This window comes from Neomonachus schauinslandi, chromosome 6 (assembly GCF_002201575.2).
Source record: "Neomonachus schauinslandi chromosome 6, ASM220157v2, whole genome shotgun sequence".
Classification (NCBI taxonomy): domain Eukaryota; kingdom Metazoa; phylum Chordata; class Mammalia; order Carnivora; family Phocidae; genus Neomonachus; species Neomonachus schauinslandi.
The window spans coordinates 58,638,584-58,664,060 of record NC_058408.1 but is presented as its reverse complement, the minus strand read 5'-3'; the positions used below and the strand labels follow the sequence as shown (position 1 = coordinate 58,664,060).

At 39.9% G+C, this 25,477-nt stretch overlaps 1 protein-coding gene across 1 annotated transcript in view; it reads left to right on the top strand.

The window, feature by feature from the left end:
* Window positions 1-434: 434 nt before the first annotated feature.
* Window positions 435-25,477, top strand: part of POU2F1 (POU class 2 homeobox 1) — a 178,861-nt gene continuing 153,818 nt past the window's right edge. The window contains exon 1 of the mRNA XM_044916414.1: window positions 435-501. Coding sequence (XP_044772349.1) covers window positions 441-501 — 61 coding nt within the window. The 5' untranslated portion in view covers window positions 435-440. The remainder of the gene's footprint in view (window positions 502-25,477) is intronic.

Below are 25,477 nucleotides of genomic sequence, written 5' to 3'. Positions count from 1 at the left end.
TAAAGCTGGGAGGGCAGTGAGGCGGGAGAGAGAGGGAGGATTGTAAGAAGGGACGAGCGCTCAACGTACTACACAGGTTACGCTTCAAGAAGGAGCCCAGGGGAAGTAACGCATGCGCCGCCTGCATTTCAGGCGCGTGGAGAAAGTTGCGCATGAGCAGAGCCGAAAGAAAAAAAAATGCAGGGAAGGGGTGACTGGCAGGTTGAGGGCGCTTTAGCTACTGAAGAGCCACAGCGGCCAGGAGGCGCGTGCGCAGAGCGCCCGAAGGGGTGGGGCTCCTCTAAGGGGTCGGCCTCGCGCGCCCCCTGGCGCGCGCCCGGGGAGAAGAGGGAGCGGGAGGGGGCGGAGAGGAGGGAGGAGGCACGGAGGGCGGGAGGGGGGAGGGGAGCCGGAGCGAGGGAGGGTTTATCGACCGGGCGATTTTGGTTAAAATATTCAAAATGGCGGACGGAGGAGCAGCGAGTCAAGATGAGAGTTCAGCCGCGGCGGCAGCAGCAGCAGGTAATCATTACAGCATTTTACATATTCATATTCATACTCAACCCCGGCTCCCGCTGCCCCCCCCCGCGACTTAGCATAATTTATTAGTACTCAGGATTATTATAATTAACGGCGGGGAGATGGGGGGGCCGGGGAGCACGGAGCCCCCGCCGGGCGCCGAGCGGAGGGGGAAAGAGGCTTGGAGCGGCCAGGCGGAGGGGGAAGACAAGGGGCAAAGGGGGCTGCGATCCACCGCCCTCCTCCTGCCCCCGGCCCACCCCGCCGCCGCCGCCGCCGCTCGCCCGCCCGCCCGCCGGCACCGGCCCTCCTCCTCCGCCGGCGGCCGCCGCCGCCTCCTCGCCGCGGTGCCCGAACCCGAGCGGGTCCGCGGCGGGGCCGCGGGGCCGGGGCACAGGGAGAGGACAATAAAGACATTTTACATATTCATAGCCGCTGGGCCGGCGGGGCGCGGGCGGGCGACCCGGCCGGGCGGGCGCGGGGTGGGGGGGGCGTGGAGGGGGATGGAGGTGGTGGAGAGCACAATGCCGGGGAGGCGGCGGGGCCGGAGCGGACACCGGCGGCCGGACAGCCACACGCGCCCCCCCCCCCCGCCCCGGGAGAGGGCCCGGGCGGGGGAGGGGGGCGCCCGGGGAGAACGTTCTGCTGGCGCCCGCGCCCCGCAGCCGCACGGGGGTCCGAGCGGGGCTGAGCCCGGGGGTCACGGCCCCGGGCACCTCGGCCGCGCCCCGCCTGTCCCCCGGGTGGCGGCCTGACCTGAGCCAGGCCTGCGCTGTAGGTGGGTAGGGGTGAGCGGTCGTGGGCGCTGTGAGGTGGCCTCGGGGCGGCGGGGTTGGGGAGCCCGCGCAGGGGTCCGCTTCGCACCCTTCCGGGACGGACAGGGTTGAAAGGCGGCCCTCGTGGAAAGTTCCCCTCGGAGGGGGATGTCCTCTGGGGCAGCCCCATGTGCTCTGGGCCATCGGTCAGCAGTCCCTGTAGGTCCTGGAAAAGCCCACTCTCCCTCGTGGGTCGTACTTTTCTCCGGGGAGTTGGGTTGGAGGTGCCTGGCGTGGTCTGATCTTCATCGCCGCCCTGCCCCTCCCCGCGCCCCCGCCTCTGCGCCCGACCGGGACGGACGCGGCCGGGGGCCCTAGGGGGCCTCTGGCTCCCAGGCCCCAGAAGCACCCGGAGGCCTCTCAAGAGCTCGGATGTAGAGGGCTGCCCTCTTGCCCCTGCCCCAGAACCGGCCGGCCTGACAAGTTGATAATATTCTAGATTTCCCCTCTCCTGTTGGGAGTTAGGTAGGGGCGGGGATCCCCCTCCCCGGTTCTGTGGTGGTGGTTTCTTGCTGGGTGCTGGGTCCTCTTTACTCTCTGCTTAGCCGAACCTCTCTCATTTGAATAATGTCTAATTCGGGGAGGTTTATATTATTGAAATGGCCGCCTGGCTTTCCCCGCCTCTCATGTTTAGTAATTCAGACCTTTAATAACAGCCACTCACAGCCCAACGCCGTGTTTATATTTTACATTCGCCCCATGTGCTTTTGTGGTTCGATATGATTCTTTTTTTTTTTCCTTGGCAATCCACGGGCCTCTGAGATCAAACCCAGACTGTGCTGGGAAGAGCAGGGGGAGAGCTAGGCCTTGGCTCCTCTAGCAGTTGCCTAGGCCTCATTCTCTGCCGCTTGATTTATTTACTAATAACCAAAGTGACTTTCCCCCACCAACTTCCATACACATACCCGTCCTCCGCGGGCAAAACAAACCCTCCTGGGGCCTTAACCAGCATTAAGGCAGCTCCTAGCTAAGCTTCAACTCTGTCGCGTTTTGTTTTCTCTTAAAAAGACTTTCTTATAGTTTGCAGTAATATTAGGCCTAAGGAAAAAATTTTTTCTCATTTTCAGAGGCGAATGAAACCTATTTTGATTTAATACAAATAAATCACTTTACTTTAGTGATAGTTCTCCCCTGCCCCTTGGCTTCTACCTCGAAGTTAAACACTTCCAGGCTTTGTAAAGGTCTGCAGTATTTGTAAAACCAATAGGTTTTTTTTTTTTTTTCCCTAGGAGTTGTAGAGTAAGTGTTTTAGAAATTCCAATTAACAGCACTTTCAGAATGTCTCAGTGCTGCATTTCCTTTTCAGCTTCTTCATTCTGATTTAAAATAGGGCTGATATTAATTTTGTGCTATCCCTGTCAAGGTTTGCTTATTTTACCGGTAGCCCTTCTAAAGACAGAAAATGGGGTTGTGTTTTCTTTGAGTGTTTGTGTCATGGTTAAATGAGGGAACATAGAAGAAGAAACATAGGCATTTTGTCTACCCTGATCTTGGAACTTACTCTCCTCCCAACACACCCACCTCTCTTGAAGTTGTCAGAATTGATTTTATGTTTTATGTAAAATTAGGACAGTTGGTCTGTGAAAGTTAGGCTAACTTTTGTTATTTAGAAGAAACAGTAATTTTCATTTTTTGGTCTTTCCCTTGGTAAAGTTTTCTTTCCTTTTTATTTTATAGTTTTAGTGTGTTTTTTAAAAACACAGTGTTGTTTCTTATTGGTGTTTTTTTTTTTTTTTTTTTTACCCCTGCTAGTAAAGTACCAGAGAAGTGTTATTTAGCAGGGATGTGTTAAACCTTTGAAATTAAAAGGCACTTTATGGTCAGTTGCTAGGTACATATTTTGGGAGACATTAGTCTTCAGTTTAATTTGTAACAAAATTGTAGATTTGATGGGCTAACAGCAAGCCAGTTTCACATTACCAGTTCTCATCATTTTTCCTCTTTCACCTCCAGTAGGCAGGCCCTGAATGCAGCAGGAAAAAAATGTGTAGCTTTCATGTGAATGTTCAGGTGAATGACTGCTTTGGAGACCTGAAGCATGAGGTCGAATGGACACAAAGCAGTAATAAGATTTCATGCCTTAAATAGCATATGTTTTTGCACCCGATTCCCAAGATGTGGTCAAACTGATGATGTCATTGGACAGAGGACAAGGTGCAGTTAATTTGATTTATTGTCCTGAGGTGAACTGTAGCAGTGAAACCTTCTCATAGGGAAACCATTTATCTCGGGACAATTTCCTTTATAGCTGCAATTTAACCACTACCGAGGCTGTAGGTATTTTATCCAAGATGATAAAATGTACACTGCATTTTATAAACAAAATTCCACTGTTAGAATTTTTGTAATAGAGAAAAGGATGAGTATTGTTAACTGGCCTTATATTTTGGTTGGCATTCTATGCTATTGTAAAAATTCATTTCCTCAAATTCTCAGAAGGAGACTATGGGTTTTAAGTAAGTATAATCATGGAAGGGATCAATATAAATGCTTATTTTAGAGAGGTTCTTTGTGACCTCCCAAACTCAAGTAAGAAGCTGCCAGGCTAAAGAAGGAGAGATCATTTGCCTTAGAACCTATTTCAATGAGTAAAGTGAAGTTGAAGAGAATGAAGGCTATATATTCTTTTAGGTTGAAATTATAGTGTTTAAAATAAGGTAGATAACTCATAAGAAAGCATGTGCTTTGCAAACAGTTTTTAAAAAATAAATCGAACTTCTTTTTGGACAAATTTGTGTATTTACTTTGATTGATTAGTGATTTTTAGAATTGTTATGTTGTGAGGTAATGATTCCACCTATGATTTCTGACAGAAGACTCCTTTTAGACATTTTTCATCGTAGTTTTTACCAGTTTATCTTAAAGTGCTGATTAAAATGCTCTGGGAATGTTGTAGGATGCTGTGCCTAAGTCTTCCAAGCTTGATACAGAATTTTAGATTACTTTTAAGCTTTAGTAGGTTTATAATCTGCCTGTCTCCTTAGGCATCTGTCAGGCGGTTTCTCACAAATTTTCAGAAGATCCACTGTCACTTCCTTCTTAACTTGCCCCACCTATTAATTATAATGGTACTTTTGAGTTTAGGTCTTGAAAATTCATGTGACAGCTGACCAAATGTTTTTAATATCTGAAAGGACCATTCTGCTGCCAAGCTATCATTCTAATTTTTAACATCTTTCCCAAACTAATTTCTAATTCCTTTCATTTTGTCATTGTCAAAAATCCCAGTAGTCAAGGAACAGCGAACTATTATTCAGGTTTAAATTGTATAGTATTCTGCCATATTTTTAATTTACTATTCTCTGCATCAATAGGCAGCATAAAGCAAGAAGAAATAAATGTGTTTTATTGCTACCTAGATTGAAGTAATTGTTAATCTGTTATTCATCTGGTCATTGGATTTTGGAATAAGTCTAGGGCTCAGAATGTTAAATTACTCTTATCAAGCCACCAAAGATGTGTAAAGGAGCTTTGAATATCTTAGGCCAGTGCTTCTAACATGATAGAACTAGAAATTTGAATGTTATCTTTCATATGTATTTTGCATTAAAAATGAAATATTTGAAGTTTCTTGAATCTGAATTATTTGATCTTGGATTTGTGTGTGTCTAGGTGTGTGTTTAAGTTGTTTTTAAAATTGGTCACTCACTTTCATGAATGTGTTTCCTTTGTACTAGGAAGACTATAATATTATGTAGTGGTGATTGCCTTATTATTAATGGTTTTTTTGTTTTGTTTTTTGTTGAAAACCCACAGCTCTAGTCTTCGCATATAGGTCTTCCCAGCACTATTAAAAATAATTTTCTTTTAAAATAATGGTATATGGCTGTTATTAACTTCCTTTTATACAATAGTATTTGTTCAATTACACAGTTTTTGTGATGAGTAAATACTGTGAAAGCGCAGTTTTAAGCAGGATGTGTTTTCCCAATGGAAGTGATTATGTTTAGAACTATTTAAATAATTATTGTTTCCCGAACGGAACAAGTCATGGACAAAACATGCTCCTTTTGGGTCATTTATGTTCTTGTTTTTCTGTTTCGTCTTTTAATGTTAAATGCCTGAGCGAACATGCTTATTACTTATTTCTTCAAGGGAATCCAATGCTAGGTGTTAGAGTTTGGATTTGGTTATTATACATCTGTCTTACTTGAGTTTCTGTATCCCTTCTGAATGAATTCTTTCGTCCTCCTCCTCCTCTCTTTTAGGAAACTCTTTGGGCAGGGATTTTGCTTAATTCTTTTATTGTATTGTTTAAATAAGATAAATATCTTTTTGAGGGGAATCAGGGTTGAAAGAGGTAACGATTACAGATCATAGAGAAAAGCAGTTTCCTTATCCATCTTCTGCTCAACATTTTTGCACATTATTGACATTTTGTGAATAAAGATAATAATTTTGTGGGTTTATATTTCTTCTTAGGTTATTTACACTGATGTGTTATCTAATTGTATCCATGGAAAGAGGCAAGCTTAGGATGCTCCTACTCTGCCATCTTCCCAGCCTCCCTCCTGTATTTCTTTTTAGGAATAAATCTGTTTTATTTTGTACTGCAATATTTCTATGTTCTAAACTGGCTGTGAGCCTTATACACTCTTTCAGCAGTAATAACAGTGGGACAAAATAGCATGAGTGGAGCCATCGCCTGACTTTCTGATCCATTTACAATATATTTAGAATTTGGAATATGAGAATTATCTTAAGTTTCAGATACTCTGATTTAAAGAAGCTCTTCACATAGTGTGCATGTGTGTTTTTACTAGAGGGTGTTACTGAGCATTTGATATGTTGTCTTGTTTGTGCTCCCTGGCTGATACAGCTTCTTTGTTTTTGTTTTCCAATTAAGCAAATACTTAAGTTTTCACCATTGCCTAGATTTTGCTGACAAGACTATTAATGAGCAAAAGAAGCATCAGTAAACCTTTAGATTTATCAGATTTTTTTTTAAGTATGGTCCAGGAAACTGGATATTCATCCAGAAAAAGGATACATAATATTAATTAAAAAAAAAAAAAAAAAAAGAGGGCGCCTGGGTGGCTCAGTTGGTTAAGCGACTGCCTTCGGCTCAGGTCATGATCCTGGAGTCCTGGGATCGAGTCCCGCATCGGGCTCCCTGCTTAGCGGGGAGTCTGCTTCTCCCTCTGACCCTCTCCCCTTTCATGTGCTCTCTCTCATTCTCTCTCTCTCAAATAAATAAATAAAATCTTTAAAAAAAAAAAAAAAGAATGTGAAAAGCACAAAACTAAGCTCAATAAGAGTATTGGTAGTAACTTTACTTAGTCTGCAATGCTGAAAGTCATTGAAAGTACAGTTTAATTTGTGACATGATTTATTTCATAATTCTCTAACTTTATTGGTTTTTATGTTGGAATCATAACAGTAGTATATAAAGTTAAATCAGTAAAATAATAAAAATTATGGTTTGTTTTTTTTTTTTGGACTAGTCATCTTTCTCTTTGCAATAGAAGATATAAACAGGAATGGCTGGGAAATGAACATTATGTTTTTTGTTTAATGTGGTCACCTTAAATAATGGGGTTGTGCTGACTGGCTTTGTAACTTATGGACTGAATATACTTTTTTAGAGAAAAGTGACTTACCTATTTTTCTTGTTTTAGTACACTTATTTTAATGGTCTGCTTAATGAAAAAAAGACCTTTTTTTTTTTTTTGCTGATTCATACTGCAGCAAGACAGTATATTATAATCAGTCTTTTAAAGAGTTATTTAATTGCTTAGAAAATATATCTGCTGTGTACCCGGACTTATGCCAGTTGTCTTTGGGGATAACAAGGGAAATAAAAGACTCTGTTGTGGAGGAGTTGGTATGTTTTCTTAGCAGGGAAAATTAAAAAACAGTGTATGTAATTATATATTAAAATATGTAGCAGATAAAAATGTTCATAGTAGAGATCAGGGTGTGTCCAAATTTGTAGGAACCAAAGCATCCTAGAGCTGTTATGGCTGGAAGGTAATGTAGATACCATCTATCCTAAAGCCTTTATAGATGAGGAAATGCTCTCACAGTGGTGTAGTGTCTTGCCTTCAGTCTTAACTCTGAGTTAGGCATCAGAACACAAGACTTCTGACTTTCTAGACTCCTCCTCCCTACACCCCCAATCTCTCCCTCTACTACTTTACTGCCAGTCTGAGAAGACTTTAAGTAGAAGATGAGTCTTAAAGCTGAGCTTAAGAAAGGCAAAAAGAATTTGGAGGAATGGGAAGACAGGGAAGCACATTGCTGGGGAAACGTTGAAGATTGTAGATAAAGAATGAGGCATTTTTTCTATGTGCAGGGAGGCTTTTGGAAGTTTTTGAAGTAAGGAATCCTGTGATAAAAGTGATATTTTAGGATTAATATGGTGGTGTGCAAGATGGTTGGAAATAGGAAGCAGAGACCATCCATGGAAACCAGTAGATAAAAATTGAGGCATGTGGTTTGTTGACTAATTGCTGTACACACTGTTAGAGATAACAAACAGGACAGTTACCTGACCTCAATGGGCTTTCATTCTAATAATGATATTATAAAATAGAGAATCCACGATAAATACGTTGAGTATGTTGTCCAGTTAATCAAACAGAATAAGGACCTTTAGAAGAAATTCTTGCCAGGTCTTTTATTAGGAACTATTTTATTTCTGACCAATGGTTTTGTTTTTAGTCTTCTGGACACTGGATTGTCTAATTGACTTAGTTTCCTTTTAATCAACTGCAGCATTTAGACCAAGTTATCTTAACCTGAAAGGTGAGATGGGTAATTATGGTATGAGTTTTTCTTAGCCTCCTCATTCCCAGTTCCATTTTGTGTCCTTAACTTTTGTTTTATATTTCTTTTATTGCTTCCATCTTTCAACTCTTGTTATTTTGTGTTTCATGTGGGCTGCCTTTATGTCCTTTCTGGAGCAAGGCAGGTGTGAATAAAATAAAATTACCATCACCATGACATAATGATAATGTCTGTATTTTTATAGTACTTTAAAGTTTATAGCAGCACTCTCATTTTCATTACCTCAGTTGGTCCTTTCAGGCAAGTATTATTATGCCCATTTTATAGTTGAGTAAAATAAAGCCTAGATTAAGTTACTTTCACAAGGTCATGTGCTCAGTAAGCACAGTGTTTGGGGAACAGCAGGACTTCCAGGTTAGTTGTTACTTAGGCTGTACAGTGGGGAGTGGTGGCAGGTAGTTTGGGACTGTTCTGGAGTGCTCGGAATACTCCGCTTTGGTGGTGTAGGAGTTTGGATTTCTTCTGCTAGGCAGTAGGGAGCCATTGAATTTTTTTTTGTTCTGGACTAGCCATGATAAAAGCCCTTAATTTTAAGTGGTTAGCAGCTAGTTAGAGTCAAGGGGGATGCTAAGGTTTTGAACTTAGATTACCAAGAGCAGTGCCGAATGAACAGAGGTTGGGAGGTTGGAAGAGGGAGCCATTTGGAGAATAGGCAATGAATTCAATTTTGGAAATGTCATTTGAGACATGATTGGGTGGATATTATTAGGCTACAAATTCATTGTGAAGATCAGAACAGTTTTACTGAACTAAATGTGTAATAAACATACAAATACTAGGATTGAGATTTGTGCTCATGCCACTATGTGTGTGGACTGAGCATTGAGTCTGAGCATTGTAAATTCTAGACCTCTCATTTTGACTTTGCCACTGACTTCTGTGGTTGTTTCTCTCAACAATAAGATGGTGATAATACCAGTGTTAGAGTGATGCTGTGGGGAGTAACAAATTGATAGCAGAAGCATTTTTAAAGTACTGCAATAGTTTTTCTTACAGGAGCACAAGAGTAAAATCAGCAATTTTATTACTTGTGTTGCTGTAGAGAAGGAGAAGCTTTAGCTTTAGATTGCTTCTGTGGGGCATCTTACTGCAGGTTGTATGTTTCCTTGTGCAGCCAACACCCCGGGAGAGGGAGTATACTCCCCTGCTACTCTTCTGAAAGTTTTACCCAGTGGAGGTGTTGCATTGTAGCAAACATAAACTTCTGTTATCTAGCCCCCATCCCTGCCTATGCATTATCTTATGCTACTTCCTTACAGAGCATGACTCAACAATTCCACCCAGGAAGTCCCCTTTTATAGGCCCACCACAAACACAGTTTCTTTTAGAAGATTTTAATTTTTTTAAAAATCTACCTAAAACTTTGTGTTGAAGAGCTGTTTTGGGAGGGTGGCTGTATTTTAGTCTGATGCTTGTTTGGGCTCTTTTTCATCCTCCCTCCCCACCCCCTATGCGTCCCACTCCACAGTCCCCATCTCATTTTGAAAGTAAACCCACCAGGGATGCCTGGGTGGCTCAGTGGGTTAAGCATCTGCCTTTGGCTCAGGTCATGATCACAGGACGAACCCCATACCAGGGAGAGCCTGCTTCTCCCTCTCCCTCTGCCTGCCGCTCCCCCTGCTTACACACTCATTCACTCTGTCAAATAAATAAATAAGTAAATAAATAAAATCTTAAAAAGAAAAGTAAACCCACTGTTTTGGTCAGGCTGACATTTGGGATGCTCCGTGAGAACGTCTACTCACACTGTCCCCTCCTTTGGAATGTCAGTGTGTGATGTGGTATAGTGAGTTGAGAGAGCTGGGTTCTAGATCACTAATTAGCTTTGTGACTTTGAGACAAGTTACTTCACTGATTTTTTTCCCCCCTCTTCATATTTGTAAATAAGAGAGTTTTCACACTTTTAAAAGTCACTGGAGTTCTTTTTTTTTTTTAATTCTTTTTAAAATGAATTTTAGGCAGAAGCTTATTGTGTAAAAGGTAAGAGTGGAGCTGTTCTGATTGAAATAGTTGTCAGGGGCAGGAAAAGCATCCTCCCTCTGTTTTCCATTGTGGCCCTTAAGGCACTTCCACAGGATCCTTGAGGACTCCTGCTGAGCACACTGTTTGAAATTTCTTGTCCTTGTTTATCATAAAGGACCTATCTGTTATTCTGTCTCCAAAAATAGCTGATCTTTCAAGCCTTTGCTACTGTCCTAGTTTCTCTGAGTTTAGCACTTAATTTGTGTTCATTTAGGTAATTCAGCACTTCATTATACACAGTCTTATTTTCTTCTCTAATTGAGTTATATAAGTAAATCTTGTCTCCTCTAAGAGCCTTGAGAGCAAGAACACATTGCTAGGGACAGAGTAGACATTTAGCAGATAATGCTTGATTGATTAAATTAGGAGTTCTCAGTTTTTGCTGGGATAAGAATCACCCTTGGAACTTTCTCAACATGCAAAGGCCCAGGCCTTACTCCAGAGTTTTTAATACAGTAGAGATCTGGCCATCCCTAGTTTAAAAAAGCTTTACAAATGATTCAGTAGCATTGAATGATAAGGTTAATTTAAATTAGGATAGTTGCATTCCAAGACTATTGCTTAGACTATTTTGAACAGAGGTTCTCAATGTATCAAAAAGGCTACATAGTGTAAAGACAAACAGAGCTAGGAAACCTAGGTTCAGGGTGCCTAGGTGGGCCAGTTGGTTAAGCAGCTGCCTTGGGCTCAGGGCATGATCCCAGGGTCCTGGGATCAAGCCCCACGTCAGCGGGGGCTTCTCCCTCTCCCTCTGCCTCTCCCCGACTGCTTGTGCGCTCTCTCTCTCTCTCAAATAAATAAAATCTTAAAAAAAAAATGGAGGAAGTTGAAGTCTTCTTTCAATACCAAAATTTAAAACAAAAAACACCTAGGTCCTTATTCTGTTTGTAGCACTGTGTAGCTTTCTGATGTCTAACTTTTCTGGCCCATAAGATTCTCATGGATAATTTATGGATTGTTTTCATACTTTTTTTTTTCTTTTTAAGCTATCTTTTGGGTGAAGGCCAGTAAACACATACTTTGAGTAGCTTCGCTTTCATCTAAATACCATTTTAATAAATATATTAAGAATATAGACTGATGGGGTGCTTGGGTGGCTCAGTTGGTTAAGCGTCTGCCTTGTCATGATCCCAGGGTCCTGGGATCGAGCCTTGCATAGGGCTCCCCACTCAGCAAGGAGTCTGCCTCTCCCCTGCCTCTCCCCTGGCTTGTTCTCTCTCTCTTGCTTACTCTTTCTCTCAAATAAATAAAATCTTTAAAAAATACATAGACTGATAAATTATTGAACACTACATCTGAAACTAATGATGTACAGTAAGTTGGCTAATTGAATTTAAATTAAAAAAACAAAAAACCCCAAACAAAAAAAGAATATAGAGCATGATAGATTTGATCCTATCTTAGCAATAGAGCTCACATGAGAGAGGTAGTCCAGAAAGGTGGTATTTAGATTTTAAACTTGAAACATCTTATTAGAATGTGAATGAACAAGGATACTAAGCTTATCGGGAACTGTAATAGTTCTCAGTGTGAGCATGAATTGGATTATAATTAACCAACCTGACTGGTCCTTCTGCATTCACTTAATTCAGTAAATATTTATAGAGCGTCTTTTATTCCTTGCCATTTACCCAACACTGGAAATAGAATAGTAAGATGGATACAGTTTTTGTCTTCAGAGTTTATAATCTGTTGGGCAAGTCATACATTAAATAACACTGTTCCTACGTAACTGAGTAAAATACGGGAAATCCAGAGTACTCTGAGTAAGATATGGCCAGAAGTGTAAGATACCTTTTGGAACACCTAATCTGGACAAGAGGATTTGGGAAGGGTTCCCTAAGGAAGTGATGTTTACACTGAGACCTGAAGGATGAATGAAAGTTAATCAGTCCAAGGCCAAGTAGGAAGTAGGATTGCAAATGTTCTAAGCAAAGGGCACAGTATATACATTACTCTTGTAACTAGTGAAAACACAGCACTTTCAAGGAACTCAAGTTTGGTCTGTCTAGGAAGAATAAGATTTAGCTGAAGAGCTGAAGATTATTTTATTATAAGGCTATTTTTATATAATCTTTGTCCTTTTTAATGGCCAAATACACAGGCAAAATCTGTGGAAGAGATTTCATACCCTCCACCAAGTGTATTAATTTCCAGTGACAATAATATTTACTGAGTCTTTGTGCCAGGTACAAAATGCTTTATATGCATTTTTGCATTAATCTTCACCACGACCCATGAGGTGTGTGCGGTTGTCATCCTCATCTTTCACGTGAGGAAACTGTGGTTTAAGGAGGGTGAGTGGTGCATCTAGGTCTCTGACCTGTTTTGATTGTGGCAGTAGGCAATTAAGAGAATTATCATGCTCTTAACCAGTAAATTCTGTTTTGAGTCACTTGGATGATGAAGTATGTAGCAACTGTTTATCCTTAGTGCACTTACACGGTTTCCAAGCCCAAATTGTATGGTCTAGAGCCAATTGTATATTCATCTCTATCTTGCTATTTGTAGAGATGGACAACTGATTACTGCATCTATTGTTAACTTAGCTTTCAGGTATCTCCACATGTTGATTATTAAAAATATTTTGCAGGGCGCCTGGCTGGCTCAGTCAGTTAAGCATCCAGCTCTGTGCTCAGTGCAGAGTCTGCTTGTCCCTCTCTCTCTACTCCTCCCCCTGCTCTCTCTCTCTTTTTCTCTAAAATAATAAATAAAATCTTTAAAAAATATTTTGAAACTGTACATACTGCTGAATCCAGTAATCCATAAATCCTGAACAATTTGGATTTCTGTTAAGAATTTAAAACTGAAGCTATTTGCAGATGTTAACATTCAGATAATTTTTATTTGGGGAATTGTTTATTTTATATTTTTTCATGACCCAGTTTGCTACTTAGGAAATTAGGACTTACACTGTTGCATATTATTTTGATTAACATGTCTTTAAAATATTTTACAGAGAGGGAGGCAAACCATAAGAAACCCTTGACTTTAGAGAACAAACTGAGGGTTGCTGGAGGGGAGGTGGTTGGTGGGGGATGGGCTAAATGGGTGATGGGCATAAAGGAGGGCACTTGTTATAATGAGCACTGGGTGTTATATGTAAGTGATGAATCACTAAATTCTACTCCTGAAACTAATATTACACTATATGTTAACTAACTTGAATTTAAATAAAATCTTGGAAGAAAATATAAATAAAATATTTTAATGTTTAATGAGTTGTGACTTAAAATTGATGTACAGGGAAATACCATGCATTTGTTTACCATTCCCTTTACCCCTTACCAAGCTGTTACTAAACCAGGGGTGTAGCTTTCAGTTGAGGAAACATGGCGGTTGATCATTGTTTCTGATAAGTTAGTCATTTAATAGTATTGGTGTTCTCAATCATATATACCCTGTTTAGTCTTGCCCAGTGTCACCCTGTTTAGTTGTTATGCTGTTTGTATCTGAAATATTTTTCTTTACACTGCCTTGCTGAGAGCCACTCTCCCTCACCCCCACTCCGCTGGTGCTTTCTCATGCAGTCAGCCAAGAATGCTGTTTAGGGAGACTAATATATATACACTTATATACCAAACAGTTAGAAAGGAATTGGTGAAAATCCTTTGATGTCATGATAGACATTGTAAATATCACTGTAGCCTGGGAAGACAAATTAATAATTTAACGAGTATTGCTGTAAGAAATCATGTTGTGAATTTAGGGACTTAGACTACAGTGTCAGAGCCATTGCCAGCTCATGATGCTGGAATCTTGTCTTATCAGTAACGTAATGCTGTAAGGACCAGTATGATGTTGGTTCATTTATTGAGCCCCTTTCTGGAATGTGCTCGTGAGTGTGTGCAGACACATGCCCACTAGTGCATAGTGCATCACCCCCGATGTGCCTGACCCCTCATGTCTGTGCACATAATTTTAAAAAGGAATCATAGTGTACATCTGTTACGTAACCTCCCCCCCTCCTCTTTTCTTAAATTTTTGCAAGGCTCCCTATTTAGGATTTGTTCAGGTCAGTAAAATAAACAGGTTTTTTTTTTTTTTTTTAATTTGCTAGGTGTAACCTTTGGGAAATTTCAAGGCTTTCTTTCTTCACTTTTTTTTTTTTAAGATGTCTCAACTTTAGTTGAATAACTTCTAGGGGCATAAATAACAAATGACAAATTAATTGTTGAATTATGACTCAGGGTGACCATAGCTGATCAAGGGTGATTCTTAGGTTAAACAGAGAGGCCAGCAGAGGGGCAATTTTTACCTTGTCTTATAAAACTAGAAAATACTGACATGGCTTCAGGTTTCAGTTCTTCAAAACTAACATAACCTGCCTTTTTTTTTTTTTTTGTAAAGATTTTATTTATTCATTTGAGAGAGAAAGAGTGCGGGGGGGGGGCGGCAGGGAGGGGAGAGGAAGAGAGAGAAGCAGACTCCCCACTGAGTAGGGAGCCCTGACATGTGGGGCTTCATCCCCCAGGATCCTGAGATCACGATCTGAGCCTAAATCAAATAAAAAATCAGATGGTCAACTGACTGAGCCACCCAGGCGCCCCATAACCTGCCTTTTTTATCTAACAGTTGTTCATGAGTATTCTTCCACATCTCCCCTCATCCTTTTCAATGTTTACACAGTATTTTATTGTATAGGTGGACCAACTAATTTACGGACCAACTAATTTACTTGATCCTTTTGATATGTTAGATTTTTTTTCCCCCATAGTTATAAGCATCCATCTATAGTGTGTGTGTGTGTGTTTTTTTTAAGATTTTACCCAACATGGGGCTCAAACTCACAACCCTAAGATCAAGGTGCATGCTCCACCCACTGAGCCAGCCAGGCGTCCTATAATGTTTTATTTTTTTTAAATAAATTCTTAGTAATAAGAATTGTAGGATAAAAAAATTATGGCTTTAAAAATTTTAGCTGTGTTGTCATTGTATATTTTTACCTACAGTATATATTTTATCTGCAGCATTTAATAGTACCAGTTTCCCCACAAGCTCTTTTAAATTTTTGCTATGTTGATAGATGAAAAATATTAGCATATTTTCATTTTCATATTTTTACTGTAAGTTGGGCATCTCTTTAAATTTTTTTCTTTTTCTGTATATTTTTCAAATGTAAAGCAGTGATTTTTTTCTTGCTGTATTGTACTGGTTCCAGCCTTTCAGAATACTTTTGGTTTTCCTGAAAATTTATAATTTAAATACTCTCTTTCCATGAGTACCTCCCCGTTCTTCCATCTAATTAATTCTTACCCGTCTTTTGAGAAGTAGTTTAGGGATGAGAGAAGAGATTGGGTCACCTGCTGGGAACTCTTCAACTTCCCTACTCCCTTCCCCATTTCCCCAGACTTTCAAAGTCCGAATCCGAGTTAGAGACCTTTTCTCTGTTTCTGTACATCCTATTCAGCCATCTCTGATAGCACTTTTAATTACTGGTGAACTTGTTTCTCTTTTCCAGAATAGCCTAAGCTCTGTGAGGTTAAGGACTGCATTTTGTCCCTGACATTTAACTCATGCTTCCTATGTATTTGGTGCCTAACAAGGATGTGTTTGTTTTCTCCTTTTACAGAATTAATTTTACATCTGTTACACCAAACAGCATTTTAAACACTGACCTATATAAACTCCCTAATAAGATAAAGCAAAGACAAAAGCATCATCTTAGAAACAACACCATCACTTAACAGTCTTCAAACGTTATTGCAGTTTAACTTTCATAATTTTGACAACGTAGACAACTAGTTTTAACAAAGAACACTTAAGCAGATATGACTGCTCTTTATTAGGTAAGAATTTTACCGACGTTACCTATATTACGGTGGAGCTGATCTTCCCCAGGCTGTACGGTGCGGGGAAACCTGTGGCCCTTTCCGCTGCCCTTGCGGCCCGCACGTGTCAGCCCTGGCATCTCCCAGTGCTGGGGGACTGGTTTGGTGATGCACGGGGGTGGGGGTGGGGGGCAGGATTTCTTCTGAGAGCTTTACGGCGTGGACCAGTGAGGATAACCTCTGAGATTTTGTATGTGGAATCCTCACCAACCCTGTAAGACCTGGGGACTCTCAGAGCCACGTAGCGGGGTCCAGCTCGCTCCTGGGCAACCCCGAAGGCTTCGAGCAGACGGGCTGGTTTACACCGCGCTGGCCAAGCCTGCCGTGGGTGGCGCCTTAGGAACTGGGCATCTGCGGCCGCCGTGCCCCGGAACCGCCCGTGCGACCTGGCCTGGCCGGGTGGGCAGGGCCGGGAGTGCGGAGTGGCGGGCCACCTGCCCCCCCCACCCCCGGTCCGCAGAGCCGAACCTCCTGTGCGCTTGGGAGCGCCCATCTTGGCTTCGCTTCAGCGGATGGCCGCTGCCAGCCGGGGAGGGTCGACAAGTGTTGATGGAGTGGTGTTTTGATTTTCACATTTTCTTCTATTAATGTACTTCTAGTGGAAGAGGAGAATGAACTTGTATCCTTAGGAGAGCCTGGGGTTATCACAAAATGAAAATATGCCATGGCCCATGTAATCTAAAATTAGTAATTATGAATTCTTTATTCTCTTTCGTAACGCACTGGTGTTTGTTTTATATATCAAATATTTAAAATTATACAACTTTGAGTAAAATTTACTTTCCAAGGAGATCTAGTTGATCTCCCGCCATGAGAAACACATAGGGAAGTGAAAAGAGCTCTGTCTCTGGAACTGGACAGATCTGGGTTGGAATCTTGGCTTTGCCATTTACTGGCTGTGGGCCAATGGGCTAGTTATTTAGCGTCTTTGTAGTATTCTACAGAATAATTTATTTCGTTTAACAAGTTTATGCATAGCATATATTTTCTGAATGCTTACCGTTTGCAAGGCACTCTTCTGAGTTTGTGTTGGTAATGGCCATAGTGCTTGCCTTTATGGAGTATCCCATGTGCCAAGGTTCTCTTCTCTGTGGCTGTTACACATTTGCTCTCTTTCCTTCTGTGGCTGTTACACATTTGCTCTCTTTCCCTGGATCTTTCCCTAGCTAATTTCCCTTCCACTTAGCAGAGCTTCAGTGACAGCCAAGTCTTACTAATCTGGAACCAGCTTGTATGCAGACTAACCATTGTTTAAAGGAAGTAGTGCATTTTTGAAAGAATAAAAAATGATCGGCAGAAACATCTACGTATTCTAAGTGATCTCTCATTGACCCCTGTATGGTAATCAATAAATGCTAGCTGTATTTATCATCTTGGTAGTCAGATGCTTTTTCTAGCCATCTGTTAGCTGTCCAGTCAGAGAGAGGGGACAGTTTGTAGTCTGGGTAAGGACTGGTCAGCTCTGGCACTGTGATCTTGGAGAGCAGAATCATAAACTTAACTTTGGTTAAGTTTACACAGTCATTTTTTAATTTGTCTCATTTCATTTGTCTAATTTATATAAATAAGTAAATTATTTGGGATATTCCCTCATCTTTTCTCTGTACCCCTTCTTAATTTCCCTTCCCTCTTTCCCCAGTTAATTGAGAGTTGGCTGGATTTTATTTTTTCAATCCATACATCCTATTCTCCAAATCCTTCCTCCCCCTTGACTTCTCATGTGACTCTTTTTTCCTGGCCCCTTAAATTTAAAGACAGTTGTTCTTATGATGCATTAATGCAGACTCTCCATTTGTTTCATTTTGTCCCCTCCCCCCAAATTTAAGGTGTTTTTTAAAGATTCATAAGCTAGCAAGAAATGCAAAATAAAGATGTAAAATAAAATCAAAGGCCTAATATAAAAATCTAATATTTGCTTTCAGTGGAGCATAAATATTTCTCTAAACTTCATATTAGATGGTGCAAAAAAAAAAACCTAGTCCATTTATGCCCATAACATTTAAAAGCAAACACACTTTTGTTTTAAGAAAAGCACAGTTCCTTGACACTAAGATTAGAAGGAAATTTCTCCTCTGAGGCCCTATAAACAGGACCCCATGTTGTGGAATGATCGGTGGCCTCATTGTAGCAAATTTCGTAATGCCCCTCTATAGGCCAAACATAACCAGAGGACCTCAAATAAAGGCGTTTATGTGGTGGAGAGGTGAGGATGATTCAAAACAGAATCTCAGCTAAAAGAGGAAGAGATTTTGGAATAATTAGGTAGAGGTAGTGTGTATCCTTTAGTCAATCTTCTATAAATATTCCTTCTCTGAACTTTATGTTGAGGAGGGAAGTGTATCTGTATTCACATTAGTACAGGAGTATTGGCAGTAAGAAGTTTTTTCAGAATAAATATTGGGCTGCACTGGGTTTGAAATTCTGTTTGTTCGTACTTATTATTGAAGGTGGAGAGAGAGAGAAGGCGGTCTTGTTCGGGAAGACTAGTCAGCTACTCAGGTGGCCCCTCAAAGGGTGTTACCACATTGGCAGGCTCATTGGCAGGCCTCCTTCTAACCAAATACAGGATCAGACAGAAGTAGAAACAATGCTTGCTGGTGTTAACCTATCAAGAGAAATATACTTGCATGGTGGACTAGAATTGTTGGCCATTCAACAGTATGTAATCTTGCTTTAGGAGAAGCCAAATTATAATCAGAAGAGTTGCTTAATGACTCTTCCTTGGTGAAGGCCAAGGAAATTAATTAATTATGCTAATAGTCAGGACATACCTTTTCTGCTGGCTAAGGTGTATTTTGCCCTGAACAGTGCTGGGCACATCCTGAAAATTTTTCTTTTCTAGGCTTCCTTTTCCTTTTGTCAGTCCAGGCACTGTTCTCTAAAAACATAGTTTGCCACTGACAGAAAACTTGGTTAAATCGTCTACTTAAAAGGTGTTACAAATAAGGGAAAAGGTTGATATTTGATATTTGGATTACGTGTTCAACTCCTCATGTTGTCCTTGTTTGCCAAGCTGTTAAGGCATAGTTAGCTCTCAGTTCTAATAAATATGTTTATGTTGCATAGTTTTTACTGCTTTGCCAGAGTAAAAGAACATAGCTAAAAGTGCTGCCCATAGGCAGCAGTTCAGGGGGTAATTTTAATGCATAGACAGGTGTACACATGCCTAATAAACTGCTCTGGTGGCTTAATGGTCGTATTTTGGCATTGTAGCCAAATTTGATACTCCCATCCCACCTTTCCCTTTTATTTTCATTCTAGCAGGTGCTGGGAATGCTAGAAGCAGAATACATAGCCGCTTGAACAACAATATGCTTTGAAAAGTGATCACTTTAACGCAGACATGGAAGTTTTCTGTCAGCATTAAACCAGAGTTTAGGAGCCTGGAATGATTGAAATTGACATTAGGTAGAGGGACAGGGTGGTATTAGGGCAGTTGGCCGTCTGTTTAAAAAAAGAATTTGTGTGTCAGGGTCATTCCTTATGCCATACACAAAAATGAGTTCTGGAGAAATTAAAGATTTAAATGTTTAAAGAAAAACTCAGAAAAGTACTAGGACAAAAGTAGGGATAATTTTAATTTAGTTTTGGGAATGGAAAGCCTTTTTTTTTTTTTAAGATTTTTTATTTATTTATTTGACAGAGAGACACAGCGAGAGAGGGAACACAAGCAGGGGGAGAGGGAGAGGGAGAAGCAGGCGCCCCGCGGAGCAGGGAGCCCAATGTGGGGCTTGATCCCAGGACCCTGGAATCATGACCTGAGCCAAAGGCAGACGCTTAACGACTGAGCCACCCAGGCGCCCCATGGAAAGCCTTTTTGACGTGACACACAACTCATAAAAGATTTGATAGATTTAACTGTGTAAAATATGTAAGGTTCTACCTGCCAAAAGAATCCACAGATATAAATAAGGTATGTGATGTGTGGAGAAAATATTAGTAGCTTATATGATAGAGTTAATTTTTTTTTTTAAGATTTTATTTATTTATTTGACAGAGAGAGACACAGTGAGAGAGGGAACACAAGCAGGGGGAGTGGGAGAGGGAGAAGCAGGCTTCCCGCGGAGCAGGGAGCCCGATACAGGGAGCCCGATGCAGGGCTTGATCCCAGGACCCTGAGATCACAACCTGAGCCGAAGGCAGACGCTTAACGACTGAGCTACCCAAGCACCCCTAGAGTTAATTTTTTCTTAATGTATTAAATACTCTTAGACATCCAAAATAAATGACAAATATCTCAAGAGAAAAATGGTCAAAAGGTATGAATAGCCAGTTCACTTAGGAGTATAAATGTTTCAATCCTGATTCTCAGCTGCAAAGACAGAACCTTCTTCAAGTCAGAAAGATAAAAAAATGAAAGGATGAAGAAATTGGAAGATGTGTGCTTTGGGTGGGGTAGTGGGGAAATTAACATATTAGGGGAAAGAATAGAGTTGAAATGAATTCTGGCAATTATTTAGAGGTAATTTATGAGTGTGTTTTATATACTTGGTAACTTTATTGCTTTAAAGGAGGAGAAAAATACTTAACATCAGGCAGTAGTTAAGTAGTGAAGGGGTTCCTGCCATTTCTGACTTAATATGTGGGACAACAGATAAGTGACTTGGGTTTATGCCTTGCCTGAGCTTGTGCAATAATTGTTAATTTGTTCCAAGAAAAGTGTCTCACAGATAATTGAAAGTCATCTGTTGTTTTAACTCCTTTTTCTTGTGCTGCTGCATAGACATCTTTAATAAATGCTTCCAGGGTCCTGATGAAGGTACTGTTTTTGTGGTGGTTTGAAGCCCTACCTGAGTTTTTCAACATTATGTTTATGGGAATTTCCATTCTGATTCAGAACTCAACTCTGGAACTTTTGAGTTAGGGGACTCCTTGTTTTGTAATGAAATTGTCACCCAGGAGATAGGAGTTAACCAGCAGTCCTCCTTCTCTCCTCTTTCTCATTGGCCAATATAAAGCAATAACCTTAGCACAGCATCTCTTCTGTTATGACCTACTTGTCTTCTCCAGGCATGACTCCAAATGGTCTACAGAATCTTTTTTCTAGTGCCCGGTGAAATAACTCCTTTAAAGAGGAGTCAGAAATCTCCTTGCTTCTAGGTACTGCTGGGTTGTAAACATAGTGATATCAGCAAAGTTAATTGAGCAGATGCAGTGATGCTGTTATAAGAATTTTAAAGCAAAATTTGCTATAAGTAGATAAGTTAACAGCAAGTTTTGTTGCTTGAGCTAAAAAAATTAATTAACAATCTCAATTGGCGGTATTAGCTTAAGATGGAATGGTTCTGTGTTATATAAAATAATTTATCAGGTTTGTTTTTAGCTCATGTGCCAGTCACTGTTTTTGTTTTTTGCCTCATTTAATCCTCACCTCAGCACTACAGTGTACTTAATGTTATCTGTGTTTTATAGATGTGGAAACTGAAGCACAGGGAAGTTATGTAATTTTCCAGTGTTAATGAGGAATTGATGAACTTAAAATAATTTAAGAGTATTGCTTCCAGTTTCCAGCTAACTTTAGTTGACTTCCTTATTTGATTGGTTAAGGAAGATATTAACAGCAGAAAATCTGTTACTGTCAATTGCTTTTTTCAAAGATTTGGAAATGAAATTATCTGTTGAGTGTTTTTTAGGAATAATTACGCATTTAAGCGCTGCTTACTCCTTTGCACTTGTATAAAGTATTGTGGACATTAATTGTGGATGAAGTAAGAAGCACCAGCTTTAATACTTTTTGTTTGGGGCATTGAGGTATCAATTCTGAGTTGTTCAGCTTATCTAGTGACAGTCAAAGTAAATGCCATGAATGCAACTTTCAGCACTACAAACAGTGATAGAAGAGAAACAGTAGGACATGGACATCTTTAAAAAGTATGTGTGTGCCAAGCTTTATGGTCTGGACCTCTTGGAAGAGCTGTTTGCCCTTGATAATTCTGAAAGACTGTTAAAACTGGTATTTGAAAAACAGAATGAAAAGCTCATGGTGTAAGAACCCAAATCACAGAACTTTCTTACACTGGTGACATGTCGAAACAGTAAATGCTTGAGTCTATGTCACAAGATGGTCTGAGCTATAGAATTGACTAGATTTTGTCCTGAGATAGATGAGAAAAACAAATGGATGCTTTTTTTCCATAGCTTAACTTTTACTTATGTACCCTTTATGTAAAATTAATCCAAATCAGGAACCACAACTTAACTGATTTATGTGGACCCAACTTTTCATATTTGGAATTATTACTTGCTTTTATTAGCAGAGTAACAAAAAATGAAAAACCTTCATGAGTTTGTAGTAATTGTTTTGCTGTGAATTGAAACTTTGGATATAGTAATATATTTATGATATCTGCTTTTGATAGGATAAATATATCTCTACATGAATAATCAATTAAGAAAATGGTCTATCAGTCATACTTATTAATGTGCAAACATAATCTCTCTCTTTCTCTTTCTCTCTCGTTCCTTAGTATCCCAAAATGAATTCTTTCTTTATTTGTGTTGAATTTTGAGGAATTGTCTCTGAGTTGAGAAAGGATCTTTAGTGTTTCTATATAACTTACGTTTGCCTGCTGCTGCTTTCATCTCTACTTTATTTTTTAACTTGGGGCATTATTGCATGGTAATTAAGAATACTAGCCCAGGAATCTGACAAATTGATGTTTGAATATCTGACCAGTAACTTTCTTCCTTCAGCAAATATTCCAATGCTTACTATGTGTCAGACATTATTTTAGGCACTTAAAAAAAAGAAAGAAAGAAAGAAACTAGGCTCTGAGAATTTACCTGTAAAAATCCTTCCTTACATAGCTATGTTTAGTATTAAATGTGGTAATAATGTACATAAATTGCTGAGCACATTGCCTGGAAATTGGAATCCAGAAATTTTTCCTACCCCAGAACTTGTAAATTTATATAAGCTCTTTCTTATTATTTTCAGATCTTTTGATGACTTGGAACCTCATGGTAAAAACGCAAGTGTAAACAAGTGCTGTAATTTTTAATGTGTCATACAAAGTTACAAACATACAAAGCAAATGATTATCCATATTTAAAAAGGATCCTTTGATTTTAAAATGTTGTCAATAGATAAGCAGTAAACTGTGGAAGACAAAATTTTCTGATATCAAATAAAACAACAAAGTCAACACCATGTTTAGTGTTACATAACTTTTATTCTTTGCAAAGTAGATTTTAGTTTTCATTTTATTTTTTTAAAAGATTTATTCCAGGGCGCCTGGAGAGAAAAGAAAAATGTTAAGAAAATCATAAGGAAGAGAAAACACATTTACACTACTGTACAGATATTTATTGAGAAAAAATCCGCATATAGGTGGGCCGGGCCAGGACAGGAGTGAGGGGCCTGGCTGGGGAATGGCCATGTTCTGCAGCCTGGTGGCCTTGGCTCAGCAGGGGCAGCTGCAGGGTGGCCTGAGGCAACAGCAGCTACTGACCTCCAGAGTGGGATACTGCACCTTGCAGGGATCCTAATATTACATATTTATTACATAGCCGTTTTCCAGTGGCATCTTTAAGGAAATGACACAAACATAACAGGAAGAATAGCAAATGTTATAAAAGCCAAAACATCTCTGAAATTTATCATAGCTGCTGTGAGAATACAAAGCACAATTTTGTCCTAGTCATTGAACCTTCATGTCATTAGTAGGAGGAAAGAATGCAGGTACTTAGGGTACTTGATTGACAGATGGAAAAATAGCATCTAACATTTGCATTATCCTGTAGGACCTGAGAAGCCAGAATGCTTGGTTTCTTGTCCAAATTTTGGAAAGTTTCCACTACCCATTTTGCCACTGTTACTTCTGTGGTCTTAATCTCTATGGGCAAAAATTTCCTTATCTGGTAAATGGGGCCATGATGAAGAAGGTTCTATCTATCTTCAAAATGTCTTAAGATGCCCTGCATTGGGGTAGAAAGAAAATGAATGACCAAAGCTATGATAAATCTTGCCATTTAAAAAAGAATAGATATGAAAAATCTTGTTCAGACTAAATGATTGATATACACAATTTTATAATAAAATCTTATTGCAGTTTTTAGAAATTATTTGGGTCATATAATGGATTTTAGTCATATTGGAATTTGTCTGAAACATTTTAGCAACCATTTAAAAAATTATTACCCCAAATTCCTTCTCTTTGAGAGTTGAATTCAAGAGTTGCATGATCTTCTGACTGATGGAGCCAGCTAGGAACCCCTGGAAAGATACTTTAAAATGTTTCTGGGGGCGGGGGGGGGGGGCACCTGGCTGGCTCATTGGGTAGAGCATATGACTCTTGGTCTGGAGATTGTAAATTTGAGCCCCACAATGGGTGTAGAGATTACTACTTAAAAATAAAATCTTTAAAAAAAATGTTTCAGAATATGAAATATAGTTAGATTTTTGGTTCAGGAAGGCCCTCCAATGACACTACTAATGTACCTCAGTGATAGCAAAGGACAGAACTTTGTATGTTCTTCTCTGGCTTATTACCAAGTTCATATATCCTTTCTAGAGTATATGCAAGAAATAGATCTGTTTTTTGCAAATATATAAAATAAATAAAAATAGTTGAGAAATTGTAGATAAGCTTGTCTCAATTTGATCAAGCCTTCAATTCTAGAGATTTGCCAAGATGGAGGATTAGAAGCAGAAATTGCAGATAGCAGTATAGTAATAACTTAGGAAATGACTATAGTACTAAATTTTGTGTACCAAAATTATATTTAGTGAATTATTTTACTTTCTTGTATTCTTTTTAAAGATTTACTTATTTATTTTAGAGAGAGTGCAAGCGAGGGGAGGGGCAGAGGGAGAGGGAGAGAAGCAGCCTCCCTGCTGAGCAGGGAACCTGATGTGGTGCTCAATCTCATGACCTGACCCGAAATCAGGAGTCAGTCGCTTAATCGACTGAGCCACCCAGATGCCCCTACTTTCTTGTATTTTTTAAATTTAAGGTAAATACAGTTGCAGCAAATGAGCCCTTCTATCAGATTTGCTGTTGCTGAGAATGTTGTCCTTACTTTGTATCCTTTTTATGAAGACCCATCTAAGAAGTATCTTTTAGATCCTAAATGTCTGAAAAAAGTTTTGCTTTTCTTGAGGAATAGAATGCTGTTGTACCCTGACCCCCACCTTCCCCAGGCAAAGTTCAGGACATGGAACAATTTTTTCTTTGCTTTAGCTGGTAGGATTCTTAGTGCCAAATTATGCATTAGTTTAATAACTGCATATTTACATTCTAATTTTATGCTTGTTTTAATCTTCGATTTTTAAAAAATTTCCTTCTTTCTGTGTTTTATACTTTTTTCCTTACTTAAAAAATCTTTTTGAGGTTGTTCTTAAAATATTTTTTAATTTTAATTTTATTTTTAATTTTTCTAAGAGGGGAGGAGGGGCAGAGGGAGAGAGATTCTTAAGCAGACTCCAAGTCAGGGCTCGATCTCACAACCCCGAGCATGACCTGAGCCGAGATGAAGAATCAGACATTTAACTGACTGATCCACCCAGGCACCCCTGTTCTT